This window comes from Colossoma macropomum, unplaced genomic scaffold (assembly GCF_904425465.1).
Source record: "Colossoma macropomum unplaced genomic scaffold, Colossoma_macropomum, whole genome shotgun sequence".
In the NCBI taxonomy this organism is placed as follows: Eukaryota; Metazoa; Chordata; class Actinopteri; order Characiformes; family Serrasalmidae; genus Colossoma; species Colossoma macropomum.
Genome location: NW_023494802.1, coordinates 30,522,245 through 30,541,705, shown reverse-complemented (window position 1 = coordinate 30,541,705; position 19,461 = coordinate 30,522,245). Strand labels below are relative to the sequence as shown.

Sequence of the window (19,461 nt, the reverse complement as noted above, 5' to 3'; positions counted from 1 at the left end):
GCGGAGACTGCGAGCCAGGCTTTCTCGTCCAACATCAATCTGACCTCACAAATGTGCTTCTGGAAGAATGGTCAAAACTTCCCATAAACACACTCCTAAACCTTGTGGAAAGCCTTCCCAGAAGAGTTGAAGCTGTTATAGCTACAAAGGGTGGGCCGACATCATATTAAACCCTATGGATTAAGAATGGGATGTCACTCAAGTTCATATGCGTGTGAAGGCAGACGAGCAAAGATTTTTGGCAATATAGTGTAACTTCAGCACGGAACAACTTAAATATGACACGTCTACAAATTTTACTGCACGATTACCATGTATTACCAGGAGCAGCATTTGATGAAAGGAACACCTTGCCAACTGTTAGGCATGGGAGTGGATTTGCTTTGAGGTTGTTATACATGAATGCAGTTTACATACTTTTATGTAGTTTTACACACACTCTGCATTCTCAAGCAGCTTCATAAAGAGCCACTTAATATATTTTTCCAACAGGACTGATAAAGATACACATACTACAAAGCTACAAACACTACATCACTATATGGAATTTTTGACTGTTAGCATTCATATTTTTTACAGTATGAATGACTGGATTCACAATAAAAAACACAATAAAAACTTAAGATATGCTATTGGTTAACCTTCAGCTTCTTGCTAGTACAAATGCAATGTTTTAACCTGGCCAACACTGTGTGGGTGATAAACATAACGTCATCACAGTAACTGTTAACTGAACCACGTCATTCATTTATTTGTCAGTTGTTCAACAGAAGGTTAGATAAGTAATTACATTTGTTTTAAAAAATGACTACAAATGTTCACTGATATCAGCAACTGCAACAAAACAACAAGCAAAATAGTTTGTCTAGCAGGTAGTTAATATTTATGTACATTTGCTAGGCACTTCATCTTAATTCAAATAAAGGCACACAAGTGAAAATCCAGAGCTGATTGGAAGCAGACGGTCATGTGACCAGATCCATATTATTAAGGCAACTTCAATAACAGTGTAACGGTTCTCAGCCTCACAGGGTAAAGAGGTTTGTTGCAACCTTGCACCACAGTTAACTAATTTAGTTCCCTTAACTCAAAGACCCAGAAACACCTTTAAACACTACACATAGTACAAAAACACTGTACATTTTAACGGGAGCCTTCGTTGCTGTTTGTTGCTACAGCATCAAAAACTGAATTCAGTTGGAGACACTCTTGGTTGTGGGTGAAAGGAATGCTCCAGGGTTTTTTTAACCTAATCTCTACTTTTATTGTACTAGTCGAGACAATTTTGAAAAGTACATTAACACAGCTAATCCACACACAGACAAAAGACAGTTTCTGAATTCCTTAATTAAACGTCTATGTGAAACAACATGACAAATTATGTCACAGTATGCTTTTCTGAGCATTTATGGATATCCTTAGAACTTAACATTAACTACATGCTTCATTACAAAGTGAGCATAATCAGGCTTGTTTAGAGCAGTGCAGTTTGTGAAACACTGAATAAAAACACTGCAGTTGTAGAGTTTTTATTTTTATTATTATTGATGTTGTTATTATTATTGTTGCATTTTTTGTTATGTGGCACTACAGGTTCTATTTTGTCTGTTTCACCTTATTAAATCTCAAAAATCTCATATCATGTATCACAAAGATGTGTCTTGAAGTATCACCTAATATTTTTTCCATATCGCTCACCCCAATCAATCATACAATACAATAGAGAATAGGTAGAAAAACACTGGAGTATTCCTTTCAAGAAGTCAGGAATTCTTTAATATTAAAAAAAAGCTGCTGAACTACTGTCCCTCACTGAATACTAAGGCAATATTTTATATCCGCACTTCTGAGGGGAAACACACAGTTCAGTAACAAACATGAACAAATATGTGCATTTTTTAGTATGTAAAGAATTTCCAAATTATTCAGTGCGGCTCTGTACAACACTGGTTTTCAAAGCGCGTCTATGGTTAAGCAGTCACAACATGCATGTTTTGTTGTTTTAGAAAGGCAGACGTATAAACAAACGGCGTTTAGAGTGATGTATAAATACAGAAGGTCTGTGAGAAAACGTTTTAGAAAATCCCTGGAGTTAGCTAGCGTTAGACAGTGCCATCACTAATATAATCTATCTACTTATATTATCTATATACTTACACTACTGATCAGCAATGCTCCACCAGAACCCAGCCGTAATGACAGTCTCATGACAACAAAGTATCTCTTCACACCACCTAAACAATGCCAACCAAATCATAACACATTTAAGAATAGACTGTGTGTTGTTTATGTAAACCTCTATGTTCATAAAGCGATAATTAGGCAAAAAAACAAACACACAGTTTTCTTCCTTGTAGAAGAATTCCAGTTTTTCAAAATGTCTACATAATTGAATTGTTGAGATGTGAACAAAGTAATTAAGGGTAGTCTGATGTGAAATGGTTCACAGTAGTGGTAGGAACTAGGACTATTTTGCCTGGCAACGCCCTGCATGCGCATCCTAAAATATTTATTTTTAGCCAAAATCTTATCATAAAACCATCGCAAAACAGCGTTTCAGGGATCAGACAGGGTCACTAACTCATCATCTAAGCCGCTCATCCTCCTGGATTCCAGGGGTACTGGAGCCTATCCCAGCGCTCATTCGGCAGAAGGCACAAAACACTCTGGACAGGTGCATTCACACTCTTTTTGTGTAATAATTTTCTCTGAGACAGATGTCTGGTTCATTTCACCACCACTGTGAACAATTCTGACTAAAGAATTTCACATCAAATCATTCTTAATCTTTACATCTTAACAATTATATGTATAATCTGAAAAATTGGTGAAGCCCTTTTACCCAAATGTATTCAATTAGCCAAGACACGTTTGCTTCTTTACTTTTGTACTGGAGCTATGAGGCTAATGTAGCTAACACGTAATGGAAGCTCACCTCAAACCAATCACTTAACAAAATGTGGTAGTTTCAGAAAAGCATGCGATTATTCAGGCATGTAGTTTGTGCGATCCCCGTTTGCATTACATAATAGCCACGTTAAGAAATGTAGCTCTAGTGCAAAACTAATAAAGCAAACCAAACTTGTCTTAAGTAAATGACCACATTAAGGGGACAATTGTGCTGTTTTCTGTAACAACTATTCTTGCAAAAGAAAACTTTAATGTTTTCCTGGATGTTTTGCATCTAGTGCAAAACGTCCAGGAAAAGTTTTCAAAAGTTACACTAGTAGGAATGATGTTTGTTGAGGCACTATGAAGGTCCACTATGAGGTCCTAAGGCTGAGCTCCGGTACTCAGAGGTCCCCAGCCAGTCTGTGCTCTCATTTTACTGTAGCTGACTCATCTCAGCCAGGCAATGAGAGTTCCAAAGACCTGCTTACCTGAGTCAGGTGTAACAGGAGACGGGCCTGTGAGGAAAATGTGACTAGACTGGGACCCTCTGCCCTAAAGGAGTACACGCGGATCACATACTAGTTCCCTTCTGTCCTGTGTCATAGAGGTTGAGTGCTGTGTTGTTTCAAGAGGGGAAGAGGAGAGCAGAGCAGAAAAGCAGGGCTGAAGGAGAACAGAAGAGGGAGCTAGGACAGGGTTCAGGCTGCTCAGACTGTCTCCTCCACTATCGTAAAGGTCTCCATAGGCTTTTTGCTGAGGTCACGGATGTCCTCCAGCAGGCTCGTTGGAGTGAGGATGTGAGAGGAACCTGTGGAGACAAGAGGCCAAAGTTAAACTCTGAAACTTCCAGCCACAGACGAGTTGAGTTGTTTAAAAAGGAATCAACACCACAACTGTAAATCATTATCAGCGGTACAAGGACACTACTCGTTATATTTAACAAACCACAGAGTCACACTGGAAAAAATGGCAGCGAATTAGAATGGTACAATTTTTTATTAAGCTAAATCAAATTCATTGTTGTAGTGAGTTTTAGAGTCAAATGCAAACTGTAAATAACTTCATTTTGTAAAGCTAAATCTCAGAGGTCATCAGTCTTATGTATAAAGGGCTGGTGTAACTGCAGGTTTTCATTCCAAGCAAGCAGAAGCACATTTAATTCCACTTGGACTTGATCTTCTAACAATTGGTTTTATGAGGTGAGCTTCTGCATGGCTGGAACGAAAACTTGCAGCCACACTGGCCCTTTGTGGATAAGACTGGTGACCCCAAGCCTTATGTTTTTATGGTCTACCTGAGAACGTCTTGCTCTGTGTTGTTTTATTTTTTGGGTCATTTACGTTTTGGCTATATCACAAATGCCCGAAAGAGTACTACACTAAAGACCTATAATTAGCTACTGACCAATGATAACCTCGCAGGACTTGTTGGCCTGTGTGACCTCATAGGCACAGCGCATCTCTGAGTAACAGACACCGCCCAAGACGAAGACGATGAGACGTGAGCCCGTCCTGTGGTCATCCTGAGCGCTGGGCTTATGTTTCTGCCTCGCACTAAGAGATAGACAGACAGTGTTACACACAGACAGATTCAGGGATTGACACAGACACAATATGAAACTTTAAACAAAAAACAAAAATATTCCACTGCAAATCTCAGCAAGTCTTACCTTCTTAACTCAGTCTAAGTCTTAAACCAGTCTTAACTCAGTGAAGATTGTGGTCTAGGGTTGGGCGAAATGATTTTTCATCAGTATGTGAATAGATGTTATTGTTTATATTTGGGAGGGGGGAAGTGATCAAAAATCTGTAGCCCACACGCCTAATTTGGCTACTTTATAAACAGCATTCTATATTTTTGCCACATGGTGGTGCTAAAAAGCTTCCTTTTCTCAAATACACGTTTGTCCACCGTGAAAATCATTTTCTTTGCAGTTAATCTCCTGATTGTATTTGTGCGTTCATTCCATTGCAAACTTTAAATATGTACTTGGTGCTTTTCACAACTGCTCTGACAATGGCTGCATTAATCTGGCTGCTTCACAAGCAATGAAGTGGCAAAGCTGTCGATCATCATCTCAGCACAAAAACAGTATGGTTGGTCAGATTTGCGAAAATTGTGAGAATAATGTCCTCAAATCGCCCAAGCCTAATGGCGCATCACAATGTAAAATTATGCAGGTAAATGATCTGTACAACTGAACACTGCAAGAAGCAAAAACCACTGCCAGCCTTACCTCATAACTCTGTAAGAAGTGGTGAAAGGGAGAGAGAAGTCAATATAAGCCATGTGCCATATGTCAAAGAGGAATTCCACTGTTTTTTCAATATTTCTGCATAATTAGTCATTAACATATAAACAAAATCATGCAGAGTGGTCTGATGCCAAATGCTCTGTACTAGAGAAACTAAAAAGTCAGAATTATTTGTAGAAGTGATAAAAACCAGCATTTAATGCCTCTAAAAGCTGCATCACAGAAACCTACTGTATGAGGTGGTTATGAATACTGCCTGACACCTGAGACATTGTCTTACAATAGTTATGCAACAACGTTCTAGCTGAAAAAGTATTTTTAAAACACATTCATAGGGGAGAGTTACACACAGGCCACTCAGAATAGGCAAAATAGCAGTCAGTGAAAACTAGGTTCAACTAGTGGTTTTGGATAGTAAATGAAACAGCTATATGTGTGTTGATATTGAGATTCCTATCACCACCACTATAAAGAAATCCAGGCTGGCAAGTTTCTCTACATCGAACACATTCATATCAAACCACTCTGAATGACTTTGTTTACATCTCAACAACTGAATTACACAGAAATGTCCCCTTTAACCGCAGTACTTTCATACTGAAAATCCAGTAGATGACCGGGATACTTTTACTGATAATGTTCAAGCTTTGTAACATTCACACATGCAGCGCCTTAACTTACCTGGATGTAAACATTCATTCATGCCATGAAAATCCCAGTAAACAAGAGGTGACATTCTCAGCATAAATAGCCAACTCCCTCTTTTCTGAACCATGTTAAAAAAACACTCGAAAATAAAAACACAATGCTCTGCTTTGCTGGCCATGTCGACTGTTTCAGAGAAGCAGCTATGCATGCATTGTATGTCCCAATAATGTACTGGCATCTGTTCACACATAAGCACCGTTACCTTCCCTGATATTGGACCAGGTCTTGTGCAGGAAATTGTTGTGCCAACTTTACTGGGATTTTGACTCAGGCTTGCTTTCATACTTGACCCTTTCCCATTTAACTACCTTTAAATTCTTGTGTAAAGCAAGAAAGAGCATGTGTAAAAGGAAGAAGCTTGAGAGTGTTTCATCCATTTGCACTTTAAAGATGCCATAGAATGGAAAACTAATGTTAGCCACTAGTAAGCTCCAAGTATTTAGCATGTTGTCCTGGGACGAGTGGATCAGACGCTGGATAATACCTGCTCTGTGGGGGTCCTGACCATTGAATAACAGGGTAAAAGGGGGCTAACAAATACGCAGAGAATCAGATGGACTACACTCTAATTTCAAAACTACAGAGTACGTCTGTATGATAAAATGGACAACGAATGTAGATACAAAGAGGTGTACCTCATGTAGTGACCAGTCGGTGTATATCCTTGTATCTCTCATACCTTAGATCTAAATTCCTAATTTTTAGTCTCGCTTAATTCATTTTGTTTTGACTGATTTTCACCAAATGGAAGCTAGCCCTCACTTCAGATGGGAGGTTAATAAAAAATATAAAAGGGGTTATATGGCTTAAAGATGACTCCTGGCCTACCTCACAGCTCTCGACCCATTCCAGGCAGAAGGACACTCGGACTGGTATGGCCAATCCCGTGTGTCCAACTTATTCTCAATGACATCCTACAATAAACACACACAAGAGAAAACAATTGGCAAAATAGTTGATATCTTAACAAAATTAAGGGGGAAAAAAGCTCAAACAAACATATAAAAAGGTTTAGGAGAAAGTTAACATGCTGTTAGAGGTTAACAGAACATAAAAAGTTTCACTGATGAATCACAAAAACAATGTAAAACTAAACAGGAAATCATTTTTATTCATATGCTTGTGGTTTGAGTCCATAAAAGGTGAGAGCAAGTTTACCCTGGTGTGAAACATTTCACCCCAACTATAGACTATATACTGTTTCTCAAAGTGCAGAAACAGAGAGATTTGAGATAACAGTTGCATTACCTGTTTACAATCCCACCAGGTCAAACAGACACAGATGCCTAGATACTAATATTCTACTGACATAGACACATTAATGGCTTCCACTGAAGGCTTCCACATTCAAGACCTAATTTCCTGCCTGGTGGCCTTTATCTGTGGCTATTTTTTGTGCACATGTGTGTGCAAACATTCCATTAGCTTATTTTCCCGTAGCTGCAGAGTTAGAGCATGACCCACATTTCAAGTCTGTGATTTGTGTGACAAATCGACCGCACCCTTTTGTTCTCAGAAGGAGCCCAGTACAGCAAACAAACACCAGCAGCCAATCAGGTGGCTTGTTGGGATTTCAAGTAGAATTCCCCTTACATTTTTTAATCATGAAGCGGCCGGTTTGCTTTAAGGCTGGCAGGTCCGATGAGAGCTCAGCAACGTGAATATGATCAGAGCAGAGACTCTTGCAAAAATGCTGCAGAGAAGATCCACCCAGGCCAAGGACTTCAGTGCCCTACAGAATTGTGGTGTTCCTGCACTAAAACTCACAATATGGCCAAGAGGCTCACTGGCGTACTGCACACTTGTGCAGTGTTAAGATTAACAGACATACTGTGCAGCCATATATTATTATTTATATGGCCATTTATTGGACAGTTTACAGTTTTATCCTTCTCAAGTTTAGGTGTTTCATAATAACCCCTTCAATCATGAAGGCCCTCGTTACCATTATCGCCGATGGGGATACACTAAACTGTGGCCCTGCAGGCTGAAACAGTAACCCATTGTACTGAATGCTTTTTAAGGAGTTACAGAGTGTGTATGAATCACCTCCATCAGATCTTTGACAACGGGCACCCATCGTGAGAGGTTGTATCTCTCTTCCTGGGAGCGATCTCTCCGAGAGGGCTTTCGGGAGGAGAAAAAACTTGACTGGGGAAACAAACAAACAAAATCTTACAATGTGTACATTAAAACAAAATCACTCTGTGATGCTCTAAAATGTTTGTACGATTCACACGGCCATTCTGTTATTTGATGTACCATAAACAAAGAAGTCTTGTGTTGTACAACCAGAACGATGACTGTGAAAGTGTGAGGAAACCACAGAAGGCATTGGTTTGATTAGTCAATTAATCTAGTAATCGATGACAGATTTGTTGAATATAGAAATAATCATGAGCTACAAATTTATTTTATTCATAGAGGAAAAAGGAAGAAAATGAAGAAAGAAAACCAGAGGAAGGGAGAAAAAAAGAATCCCTCACCGAGGAAATGATGGGCACCCCCAGCTCTTTCCAGTTCGTAATGTACTCACTCTCCCCCTCAATCTTCACATGCTGAATCAGTTTAGTCAAGTTCTCCTCCGTCGTCCCTGCTCACAGTAAAATCACAGAAATAAAAACTTACATATTTGTAAATAATTTAGTAATGAAGCATGTGGATGTGATTTAATGTGTCCTGGGCGAGCCTAAGTGGTGAAGTAGGCAAAGCAATATTCCAAAAATGTCCTCCATAATAAACATTTACGTAATTACTAGATGCTCCTGTGCAGTGCAATTTACAAGTGTGACCCTTTGCTGAGGTTAAAAATATTTCGCAACCCCCTCTGTTCCAACCTGCCTCTCCATCCCTCCAGAAGAATAATCAAATAGCAGGTCTACGCACTTAAGCTGAGCTTACACTACAGAAATTTTTAGCCCGATTTTAACCTGATTTGCCCCTTCCAACAAATCTTCACAATCTGAAGTGATTTTCTAGATCAGGGGTGTGATCGTAAGCGGTTGACAGCAGGGATGATCTGGTGGTGAGAGAGGAGAAATAAGTCCAATCTTCCTAGCCTTCTAAGTGAGCTTTGAAGTGATCAGAGGTCCCTCCAATATTGTTTATTGTACTCTCTTTTAGTCACCAAGTGTGCATGCTCCCATGACAAAATAACAAGAAATTCTGTTAAAGATGGACATTAAGCATGCAGTGCTCCACCCTTTCGAAATCTGTTAGGATTTTAAAGTTGTGAAGTGTAGGCCAAGCTTTACTGGGCCTTCATTCCTAAGCTAGTACTTCACCACAAACTACTGTTGTTTGATAAGGTGCACGTCTTGTAGCACCACTCTCGTGACCCCCCCGGACCACATTACGGATAAAAGCAGTATTATCCACTGTGCTATTTAACCGCTCCTACCAATGACCATTCAAAAACCATTCATCTTGTAGACTAAACACAAAGGATTGTGGTGTCTTAATGATACCTGGGCCTCCATGTATCAACAGTATTTTTCACCCAAAATATTGTGAAACCATGTTCTACTGATTTTTTATTCCCATCCCTAAATGATGCTGTGTTTTTGAGAGTCGCACCATTGAGGCCGAAGATGTAAAGCAGCACCGCTCTGATTTTATCGTGGGTGGAGTGGGGGTTCAGAAGAACAGGAAGTAGCGTCCTCATGGGGTCTTTTACCTTCTGACCTTCAACATCAGAACCAACAGCAAGGTCCTGCACAAACAGAAATGAATGCACAATGAAGACAACTCAAATCACATAGAAAAAAAAAGTATTTCAAATAAGTAAGGAAAGCTGACGTGTCAAAAAAATGACGGGGTCAGTAGCCAAAAACAAAAAGGGAGAGCTTAAGTGTGTAGAGGCTGAACTATGCAATCACTGCTTCTTTTGCTTTTATCTGCTTCATTACTAAATAAAAACACACTCATATTCAGCCTGGGATAAAAACTATGGTTATTAGATTAAATTTAAAGAAGTTTAATAAAGAGTAAGCTTTCCTTAATCTTAAATCGAAGGTACATTTATTCTTTTGTGTTTTTGTATGCTTGTTAACACTGTTCTCTTGTAACAGTAGGAGGGAGTTTTGTCTCCAGATATTATAAATAAAGAAACAGTTATTTCAAACAAAGACAAACAGAATTTCCTGCATTTCTGTCGAGCGGAAAAGTCCCACTACCTGCTCTGCTTTGCACAGCTTCTCCACCGAGCTCTGGAACTTGTTCATGCAGTCCTCTGCTAGTGTCAGATGGACCGTTTTCTAAGGAGAGAAAGAAGTGGTGTCAGACCAGAGAACAGCTTCTTCTCTGTTTAAACAGAAACATAGTTACATGGTTCCAACTAAGGGAGAGTGATCTGGGGAAAAATACCAGATACCGATACCTAAAGACATTTTTACAATACAAAATGTGTGTCAATATTCTTTTTTGCATAAATAAACTATTTTAGACAGAACAACAAATCGTTGGTAAAAAAAGATAACGGTATAACGGGCTGACGGTTTTTATGCGGTTACTATACACTCGTAGTTTTTTTACAAGTCTAACTCTGTCTTTTTTTATTACATACACAACTGCATGATTTGTCACAACAATAATAACATATATTGCTCACAACTACATCCAACAAGAATGGAACACTTATCAACTCAAATATCATAATTATCTGTTGCTATCTCACCACATTGTATTATTAGGCTCAGAAAAAGAGAAATCACTAGAGGGCAAGATAATGTGGCATGCCAATGACATCACAGATTAGATCTCAGCAACAAATAGGATCTTTCTAGTGCAAGTATCGATGTCCTCAAGGCAGGATGTGACACCTGGCCTCAGAGCAAATGTGGGCATCAGGTGATACATACCTCAGCCACCTGTTTACGGAAGGCAGGCATCTGCTTCATGAGCTGCTTTAAGCCTCCTATTGAGATCTGAGATTAGGAACAGAATCGCACAATGAAAAAAACTAAATGGTAAACGGGGCAGAGGGAATACAAAACTGGACTGCAACGGAGAGACACAGTGAGAGAGATGAGTATTATTCCCAGTGATGTGAGAGAGGAAAGGGAGATGGCCACACCTTCCCATCTGTCTGCTTCTTGTTGGCAGAAATCTCTTTCACTAGTTTGGGGATTTGTCTGTGAATGGAAACAAAAAAACATGGGAGTATTAGTTACATATTCCAAACTTCTCTAAAGGTTTGTAGAGACCATCCAACATTTCCCAAATTAGCTGAATTAATAGGGAGTTTGTTCCTCTTCTTTGCTGCAGTAACAGCCAAAGGTATTGGATGGTGCTCCCTCACTCTAGAGAATGTAGTTCCACTGCTCCACAGCCCATTGCTGGAGGGGTTTACACCCCTCTAAATGGCACTTGGCACTGGGCCTACCAGAAAAAGCTACTGGACAGCAGTCTAGAGCAGTCGATAGACACTTTAAGAGGTGTTTACATACACCAAACTTGAAGAAACAAATATGGGCGCTTTAATACTCTAAATGCTTTCCAAACTTTGGGAAAAGATATCAATTTGAGTTTCATGGACAGCTTAGGGACTTTTAGGTTATTAAGTTTAGTCACTTACTCAGTGACCTCAGCAATGTGCAAATGTCGTAGCTTGACCCACAGCTCATCACCTTCATTCAGCAAAGCTTCTTTTTCTGAACCGTCCTTTGCTTTGAACCTGACAAATAAACCATAGTTCAATTCACCCAATGAATATTTACAGATATATTAAAGTGTTGTTAGTGATCAGTTGGTGCCATTAAATTAACTAGCATACAGAATATATTTCAAACACATTAAAAAATGTCAGAAATATTGCTTGGATGAGGACTTTACTTGTAGGCATCGCTCTTGATGGGGATGAGATCATAAGCCATGGCTTGGTAGGTTAGCTCGTGCAGTATCGGGCTCACGGGGTCAAAAGCACGGTCAACGATAAGCAGCTGAGCCTGGGTCTTTTCCTAAGGGTCACAGGTCACATATGTTTTAATATGGTAATCTAAGAGCTGAGGTCAGGAATAAGTATGTATTTACTATTCGAATAACACATACATACATAAATAAAACTGTTTCCAAAAAGTTGGGACACTGTGCAAAATGCAATGATGTGCAACTAACTGAAGCCCTATAGTTAACTGAAAAGAGTGCAATGACAACATATCAAATTTTATTATTTTTTTCTTTTTAAAATTAAGCCCATTTTGAATTTGATGCTAGCAACATGTTTCAAAAAAGTTGGGACAGGGGCATGTTTACCACTGTGTTGCATCACTTCTTCTTTTAATGACACTCTGAAAGTGTTTGGGAACTGAGGAGACAGACTGCTGTAGTTTTGAAGTTGAAAAGTTTTCCCATTCTTGCTTGATATAAGATTTCAGCTGCTCAACAGTTTGGGCTCTCCTTTGTCATATTTTTTTTTTCATAATGTGCCAAATGTTTTCAGTGGTGGCAGGTCTGGACTGCAGGCAGGCCAGAATAGCACCAGGACTCTTTTACTACAGAGCCATGCTGTTGTAATACGGCAGAATGTGGTTTAGCATTGTCTTGCTGAAACAAGGACTTCCCTGAAAAAGACGCCATCTGGATGGCAGCATATGCTGCTCTAAAACCTGTACATATCGTTCAGCTCTATTGGCACCTTTACGTGTACTAATGCACCTCCATACCATCACGGATGCTGGCTTTTGAACTGCGCGCGGGATAACAAGCTGGATGGTCTCTCTCCTCTTAGGTCAAGAGGATGCGATGTCCATCACTTCCAAGAAGAATTTGCCATTTTGATTTGTCAGACCACAAGAGAGAAGGCAGCAGCGTTTCTGTATCCTGTTTGTAAATGGTTTCTTCTTTGCATGGTAGAGTGCAACTATCATTTATGGACGCAGTGATGAACTGTGCACAGACAGTGTTTTTCAGAAGTGTTCCTGAGCCCATGCAGTGATTTCCACCACAGAATCGTGTCTGTTTTTAACGCAGTGCCACCTGACGATCATGGCCAGCCAGTACTGGTTTTCAGTCTCGTCCCTTGCCTACACAGATTTCTCCGGATTCTCAGAATCTTTTAACAATATTATGTCTTGCAGAAGGTGAAATCACCAAGTTCTTTGCTATTGTGCATTAAGAAATGTGGTCAATGCCTCCCCATCTTTACTTCTGAAAGACTCAGCCTCTCTGGGATGCTCTTTTTACACCCAATCACGTTACTGACTTGTGGCCAATTCACTTAATTTGTTGTGAGATGTTCCACCAGATGTTTTTTTAGCATTACACAACTTTACCAGTCTTTTGTTGCCATGTGCCAACTTTTTTAAAACATGTTGCTGGCATCAAATTCAAAACAGCATATATGTTTTCAAAAGCCAATAAAATTTCTGTTTCAACATTTGATATATTGTGTTTGTGCTATTTTCAGTTAAACATAGAATTTCAATGATTTGCTCATCATTGAATTCTGTTTTAATTTACTTTAATTTTGTACAGTGTCCCAACTTTTTTGGTTATAAATAATTAGCTCGGAAAACAATAATAATAAAAAAAATCCTGTTTTCACTGGGTTTTCTAGATCACTCAGACCAGCTGAGCCACAGCCAGTATTTGTTATGTACACAGAGCGAGAGCACGCTCACCTTTTTCTTGCCGTTGTCATCCAGCTCATAATATCGGGCCAGTTTGTTGTCCACTAGCTCAGCCAGTATTTTGGCATAATCCAGTGTTGAATCTCTGTACAGAGAGCACATTTAGAGAATCCATCACCAATCCAGCACTAGCACATTCAGAACATCAACAATAACATGAGAGTTTTAGTAAAAACAAATAATAAATCCTTGACTCAAATCACAGACCTGTATAAAATTAAAAATCCTGTTATTATCGCTCATATTTTAAAAAAAACATTAAAGGAAAGGCTTTTCACATGGCAAGCGACAGTCACACACCTCTGATTGATTTTCATTTTGAAATGAGCGTATGCCCTTACGCCACAGTTTCCAAACTCTGTGGTCATGACGCCAAAATCAAACTGGTGTAAGCCAGTGAAATAGCCAGTTTCAGTTTTTTTTGCTGAAGGAAAAATGGAGGACTCCCCCACCCTTAGGGTGGTGACTCCCTGCTTTTGATCTTTATATTTATTCCTATGTTCAATGTATTTCACAATTCCTATTTTTGTGTTCAAAATAGTGGCATAATCTATGCTGGAAAAGTGCTAGCTGTGCTAGCACTGCAGTCACCATGGTTACCATACAAGAAACGCAAGCGATTTTTCACCTGCCGCATGAAAACCTGTGCTGAGCGATGGAGGTCTGACCTTCCATATGAAAAGTGGAGAGAGAAACAAGAAGAGAGTCACTTATCATGTGAAAAGCCCTGAAGACTTTCCTGCATAATATCACCAAATCCCCCAAGCCTAGACTTACTTCTTATATCTAACACCAGGGTACTCATCCAGGGTGGCGCACAGAGTGACTAGCTGATCGGCAAGGGTCTCCAGAGTTTGGCCTCGGTCTGAACTCTGAGGACTGTAGATGCTCCTGAAGGTCTCTGGATTCCCACAGGTAAACACCTAGACAAACAAACACCAATCTAATCAATGACCTCAAATCAACTCTTATCTGTTCAACATGAAAAAGGGGAATAGGGAAAATCAAAACAGAAGAAGCAGTAAGAATCCACTCCTAAAGGGAAGTGGACACTGTGCAGATTATTTATGGAAGCGTGCCAAGTTAAACAGCCCATATAAACATACACACATCTCTATCAGTTCTCATATCTGCTGTGGTTTACAATGTACAGCTCAAGGTTCACCCCAATGGCTAGTGTAAACAAAATGGAACAATGAATGCTGCATGCTGGTGCCTGGCCCCTATACAGAGGCTCGTACTGATTATTTTCCACACGGGCATCTAAAAATGACAACAGAACTTTTTTTGAAGCCATTCAGCCAAAAATATTTTTTTTCCTGTTTCTGCAAATGCAAAAATGTTTGGTGTCTGAAGTTTGCTGCTTTTGTTTTGCACGAAAGCTATGCAGATAACAAGCAATGGAAATTTTTAGATATACAATGCCCGGTTTTACAGTAAACAGAGTGTCCTACAGTGTGAGAAACGACATAAGCAAGTCTATCTGATATTACTTAACAACTTGGCATTGTCTCAGGTATGTATGTGATGATTTAGATAAGCAGTTTACACAATGCCAACCGATAACTGATGTAAAATGAAAATCTTCAGACACCACACATTCCTTGACCGACTGACCACAATAAATGTGTGAATTTGTTTTTGGGCAGAACCATCACTTCAGCTGAGTTTCAGAAATTATCAACACCGTGGATACACAAGCCTCCCAGTTGGAAACTGGTTGCAATTGGAAACTGATGAATAAATCATCCTTACAAAATCATGAAAGTTCAGAGGAGCACAGTTCTTGACTACATTTTCATCCTTCACAATGAAAGGTGACATAGGCTATTGGTCATGATGACAATGGCTCTACATCTGTACTATCAGTTCATAATTACAGTGAAATGAGACAGCGTGCTCACCGTGGCATGAAAAAGAAGACTAATGTAACATAAAACATCAAAATGGTGGCAAGAACTTACTTGTGCCTCCAGGGGAAGAAAGGACATGTTGATCTCTTTACACACTTTGATATGCTTTGCACAGAACACCTTCATTTTGCTGAACAAGTCATCTGGACAATCTGAGAGGCAAAAACATGAAACATACTCAATAACAGAGAGGGTCTGCCCATTCGTTACACTCCAAACTTAAGTTAAGTTACCTCATGATAAAAGATAGCACCCAATATAAATAAGACAGCAATTTTCAAAAACAGTCATGCCAAAAAAGAAAGAGAGCTTTTTTCATTGGTAAGAGTAGTAGGTGGGCTTTGATATTTTTGCATTTATATCATGTAGAAATAACAGCCAATCCTGTCTGCTTATAGTGAGGCTTATATATTCTACCAAACTCCAACATAAACACTTACAGTCTGTAAAGTAGACATATGCTGCTTTGTACTTGGGTTTGAGCTTGAAGTCATTGATGAACGCATCAACACACTGTCAGGAAAGAAATTGTGATTCCTTTTAAATAAGCACAGAAAATCCAGTAAACAAAACATAGTGTTTTCAAATGGTAAACACAAAACAGTGAGAACAGACTACTATGTGCATGAATCAACACAATAATACAGGACTTCTGACCTTTGCAGTAGGGGACATGAAATAGACAGCCTTCATCTCTAGGACTGGCTCCCTGCTTTTGAACAGGTCCTCCACAACTGTAAAACAGGACAAAACAGAAAGTCAAGTAACTGTTGATCATCATTAACTTTGGCACAATAAGTGGTTATATCAAAAATCGTAATAATTTAGCCCTTTCTTCAAGAGCTACAAGATTTTTTTTTAATTCCTTCATCGTTATTTAACCATTCCAACTATTGTACAATCATTCCAACCTTCAAACATACAACGCAATAAAACAAATTGCACTTAATTATAGCCTTTGAATGCCATTTGTAAAGATCATAACATGCTGTCTACAGGTGGGCAATATTACTAGATTTTATTATCATCATGATAAATTGTGTTACAAGCAATATGCATATTGTGGATATTGAACACAGCGTGGATATTGAACATGCTTAAAAAACAATGACTGTTTTGTTAAAATAAGAGCATAATTAGTCATGTTTATTTGGATTTAGTGCAGTGCAGCATGTGAAATGTTGAATAAAAGCACCTATACTCAGAGTTTTTGATGGCAGTTTTAAACGTGGCACTACTTGGTGCAGTGTGTCTGTGTGTCAAAATATCATAAAAACATCTTTAAGGACTGTTATATGATATTATGGCCATATTACCCACCCTAATGCCGTCTAAGCAGAACACAGTTATCATTATAAATTATTACTTAATATCGGAAGGTAGCCCAGTTGGTAATTGTATGGTAATTTTATTAGCATCGGGCAAAGTGCGAGCTTTGGAGTAAGGCTCTGTAATACTCACAATATTTTAATCACAATAACACTGCAATCAATATCAATAAAACTGTGATAATTAAGCAGGCAATAATAATTTGTCTAAACTGACATCATCGTCCTCGTCAAAACCATCACTGATTCATTAACACTTATTTTTTGTCTTATTCCTACATAAAAACAATGACACTAGAGCCAGAGATGGGTCTGCATGTGCCACTCAAACTTTATTGGGCACTGGGGTCACAGCAATGTACTTTTTGTATTTTTGCTTGATGCTGCACACCTAACACAGCTCCTCAGCGTATCCTCAAGGTGGATCAGATGTGGTGGACAAAGAAAAATACATGACTGAAGCGAGACATGTCTCTCCAAGACTGATTTTTAAATGTTAAAGAAGCCAAAGCAGTCAAAATATCTAGTGTGTGTAACTTTCAAGGCAGGTGTCACAAACCCTGATCCTAAAGACCTGCTCCAGCCTGTTAACTTCTTCAGAAGTCCTTGATTTGCTGGATCAGATACATCATGTTAGGTAAGGGGATGGGCAGCATGTTAGATGCAGGTTAGAACGAAACTCTGCAAAAAAGTAGATCTCCAGGAAGAGGGTTGATGACCACTGCTTTAAGGTCTGCATTAACTGAAGGTGTTCTCTCCAATCAACAGACAAATGACTGCAAAAGATCATATATGTTTTATTCTTAAGGCCTGATGGGGACATGTAAAACTGTATCTCTGTAAAACTGCTCTGTGTATGGATGCAAAATATACCATTTATTAATCATTACCACACTAATAGCCTTTGCAGTACCGACATTTTGAAAGACAGCAATATGCAAATGAGGTTCTCAAAAGCCAAAAATAATGCAGACTGATCTTCAACCAAATCAAGTATTCTTTATAGCACATCGCAATCACACAGTGTAACAATACAACTGCAATATAGTATTATGTTCACATTATGCTATGTTCACATTGTGCAGCCCAACTAACACCAAACTTTTTTTGGGGTACTTACTCGTGATCCCTTCTGACATCAGGTCGGACATTTTGCAGCACAATGACAGGAGCCGTGTGGTGAAGCTGTCCAGTATCATTATCTGCAGAAACACCACGGGGGTCACACATACATATGCAAAGTAATCACAACTGCATTCATGTCACATACACAGACTGACTAACCTGGCCCTCAGGGGGACCGTGTTATGACATCTGTGGGATCTGGTTTAGATTAGACTTTTATCCGTATGTGGTAAATTTGTGCATTCAGTAATTCCCCTACAAAGGGTAACTTCCTCAATCACAAGTCCTATTAGTCTGAGGAGGATGAAGGCTATTCAAAACAAAAAGCACCAACCTTCCATACTTCTGATTTTCTGCAGTCTGCTATAATAGTGTCCTTTATTTCTGTGTGGTCAGACAAAAATGAAGAAATCAATCAATACAAATCACATGACAAAACGATGCAAAACGAAAAGAAACTGTTTTATAGCTAAGTGTCTACAAACAGTGCAAAACACAAAGATGTTGTCAAAGATGTCCTGAAAGCCACATGTAGGATTTTCTCCCATCATCACGTTCATTGTTAACTGTTTTAACCAATTTGAAGTTAAAACAGGATTCATTCCTTTGCATGCTCGTAGAAAACGCCAGAGGTCAGTAAGAAGAAGAACTCAAACTATCACAGTCCTGTGGGACTTTGGCCAGGTGACCCTGACCAACAGGAAGGGTGTTACTGACTTAGCCAGCTGGCTACCAAACAAATTAGGGAAAAAACAATTCACATATAACTTATCAGAACCAAACATGAAAATTTTATCTAACCTGTTTAGCCAGCTAACAGGCTTTACTGCGCTCAGTGAACGTTAAGTTGGCTGAAACAAACAACAAACTGGTTAACAGTGAAGCACTGGACAGCCCTGGTGTGGGTATCTATCTACAGCTAGCTAGCTGAACATAAGATGCGAAAGAGTCTGTAAACTACGAACGCTGAAGTCAACCTCTTACTAAAGTTTTCCTGTTCCACCTTAAGTGGTGCAGCAGTTACGTTACTTGCTGCACCGTTTAAGGTGGAGCGGAAAAATTCGAACAAGAAGCCGGCGAATAGGAAACCAACTTCAGGCTAACGGTTCAGTCTGAAGACTCCTTTCTGAGTAGAAAACCCATAAAAGTGCCCATTTTAAAAGTGAAGGGTTGAAACTGCGCTGTGTTAAATCTCAACAGGAAGGGTGGTTCACAAGAAAACAGCCAACTGTGGCTGACATTACAGCTCACAGCGGCGAACTCCGCCGAAGGGTTTCTTTCAGAGAGATGAAAACTCGTTAGTGTGACTTCAGCAGACGTGCCCGAGGCTTTAACATGCAGGACTGCGCTTTCGCGAAGTGTAAGAAAGGCTGAATGAACTTACTCTGCCACACTACTTTCTTCAGCCCGTGCTCCGCTCCAGCTGCCATCTTGACTCTTGTTTCTGTTTTTTCCGACGCGGCTCGTGCCAAGTACGTCACGACGTCATCAAGAACGTAAGTGAGGGCGTGCGCATGTGTAGAGTGAAATAAAAGACAGAAAGAAAGAAAGAAAGAAAGAAAGAAAGAATGGTGTTGCTTTTATTTTGTAATACGGGCTGTAAACACTGATGA

At 39.4% G+C, this 19,461-nt stretch overlaps 1 protein-coding gene across 1 annotated transcript; it reads right to left on the bottom strand.

The window, feature by feature from the left end:
- Nucleotides 1-3,152: 3,152 nt before the first annotated feature.
- On the bottom strand, nucleotides 3,153-19,342 carry stxbp3 (syntaxin binding protein 3). Its single transcript, XM_036590773.1, has 19 exons — nucleotides 19,233-19,342; nucleotides 18,183-18,232; nucleotides 17,844-17,925; nucleotides 16,053-16,129; nucleotides 15,836-15,908; nucleotides 15,447-15,547; nucleotides 14,260-14,405; nucleotides 13,474-13,567; nucleotides 11,687-11,811; nucleotides 11,430-11,528; nucleotides 10,929-10,986; nucleotides 10,714-10,779; nucleotides 10,030-10,110; nucleotides 9,431-9,566; nucleotides 8,341-8,447; nucleotides 7,904-8,005; nucleotides 6,683-6,768; nucleotides 4,297-4,445; nucleotides 3,153-3,700 (listed from the first exon to the last, which is right to left on the bottom strand). The coding sequence occupies exons 1-19, from the start codon at nucleotides 19,276-19,278 to the stop codon at nucleotides 3,600-3,602; spliced, it is 1,779 nt and encodes a 592-aa protein (XP_036446666.1). The 5' UTR covers nucleotides 19,279-19,342; the 3' UTR covers nucleotides 3,153-3,599.
- Nucleotides 19,343-19,461: the final 119 nt, after the last annotated feature.

Excerpts from the sequence above, each read along its gene's own strand:
- stxbp3 (XM_036590773.1), bottom strand. The coding sequence starts at position 19,278 with ATGGCAGCTGGAGCGGAGCACGGGCTGAAGAAAGTAGTGTGGCAGA. Across the intron at positions 15,548-15,835 it reads ATATGTCTACTTTACAGACT|ATTGTCCAGATGACTTGTTC; the intron begins GTAAGTGTTTAT and ends TTTGCCTCTCAG. Across the intron at positions 10,780-10,928 it reads AGAAGCAGACAGATGGGAAG|ATCTCAATAGGAGGCTTAAA; the intron begins GTGTGGCCATCT and ends TCCTAATCTCAG.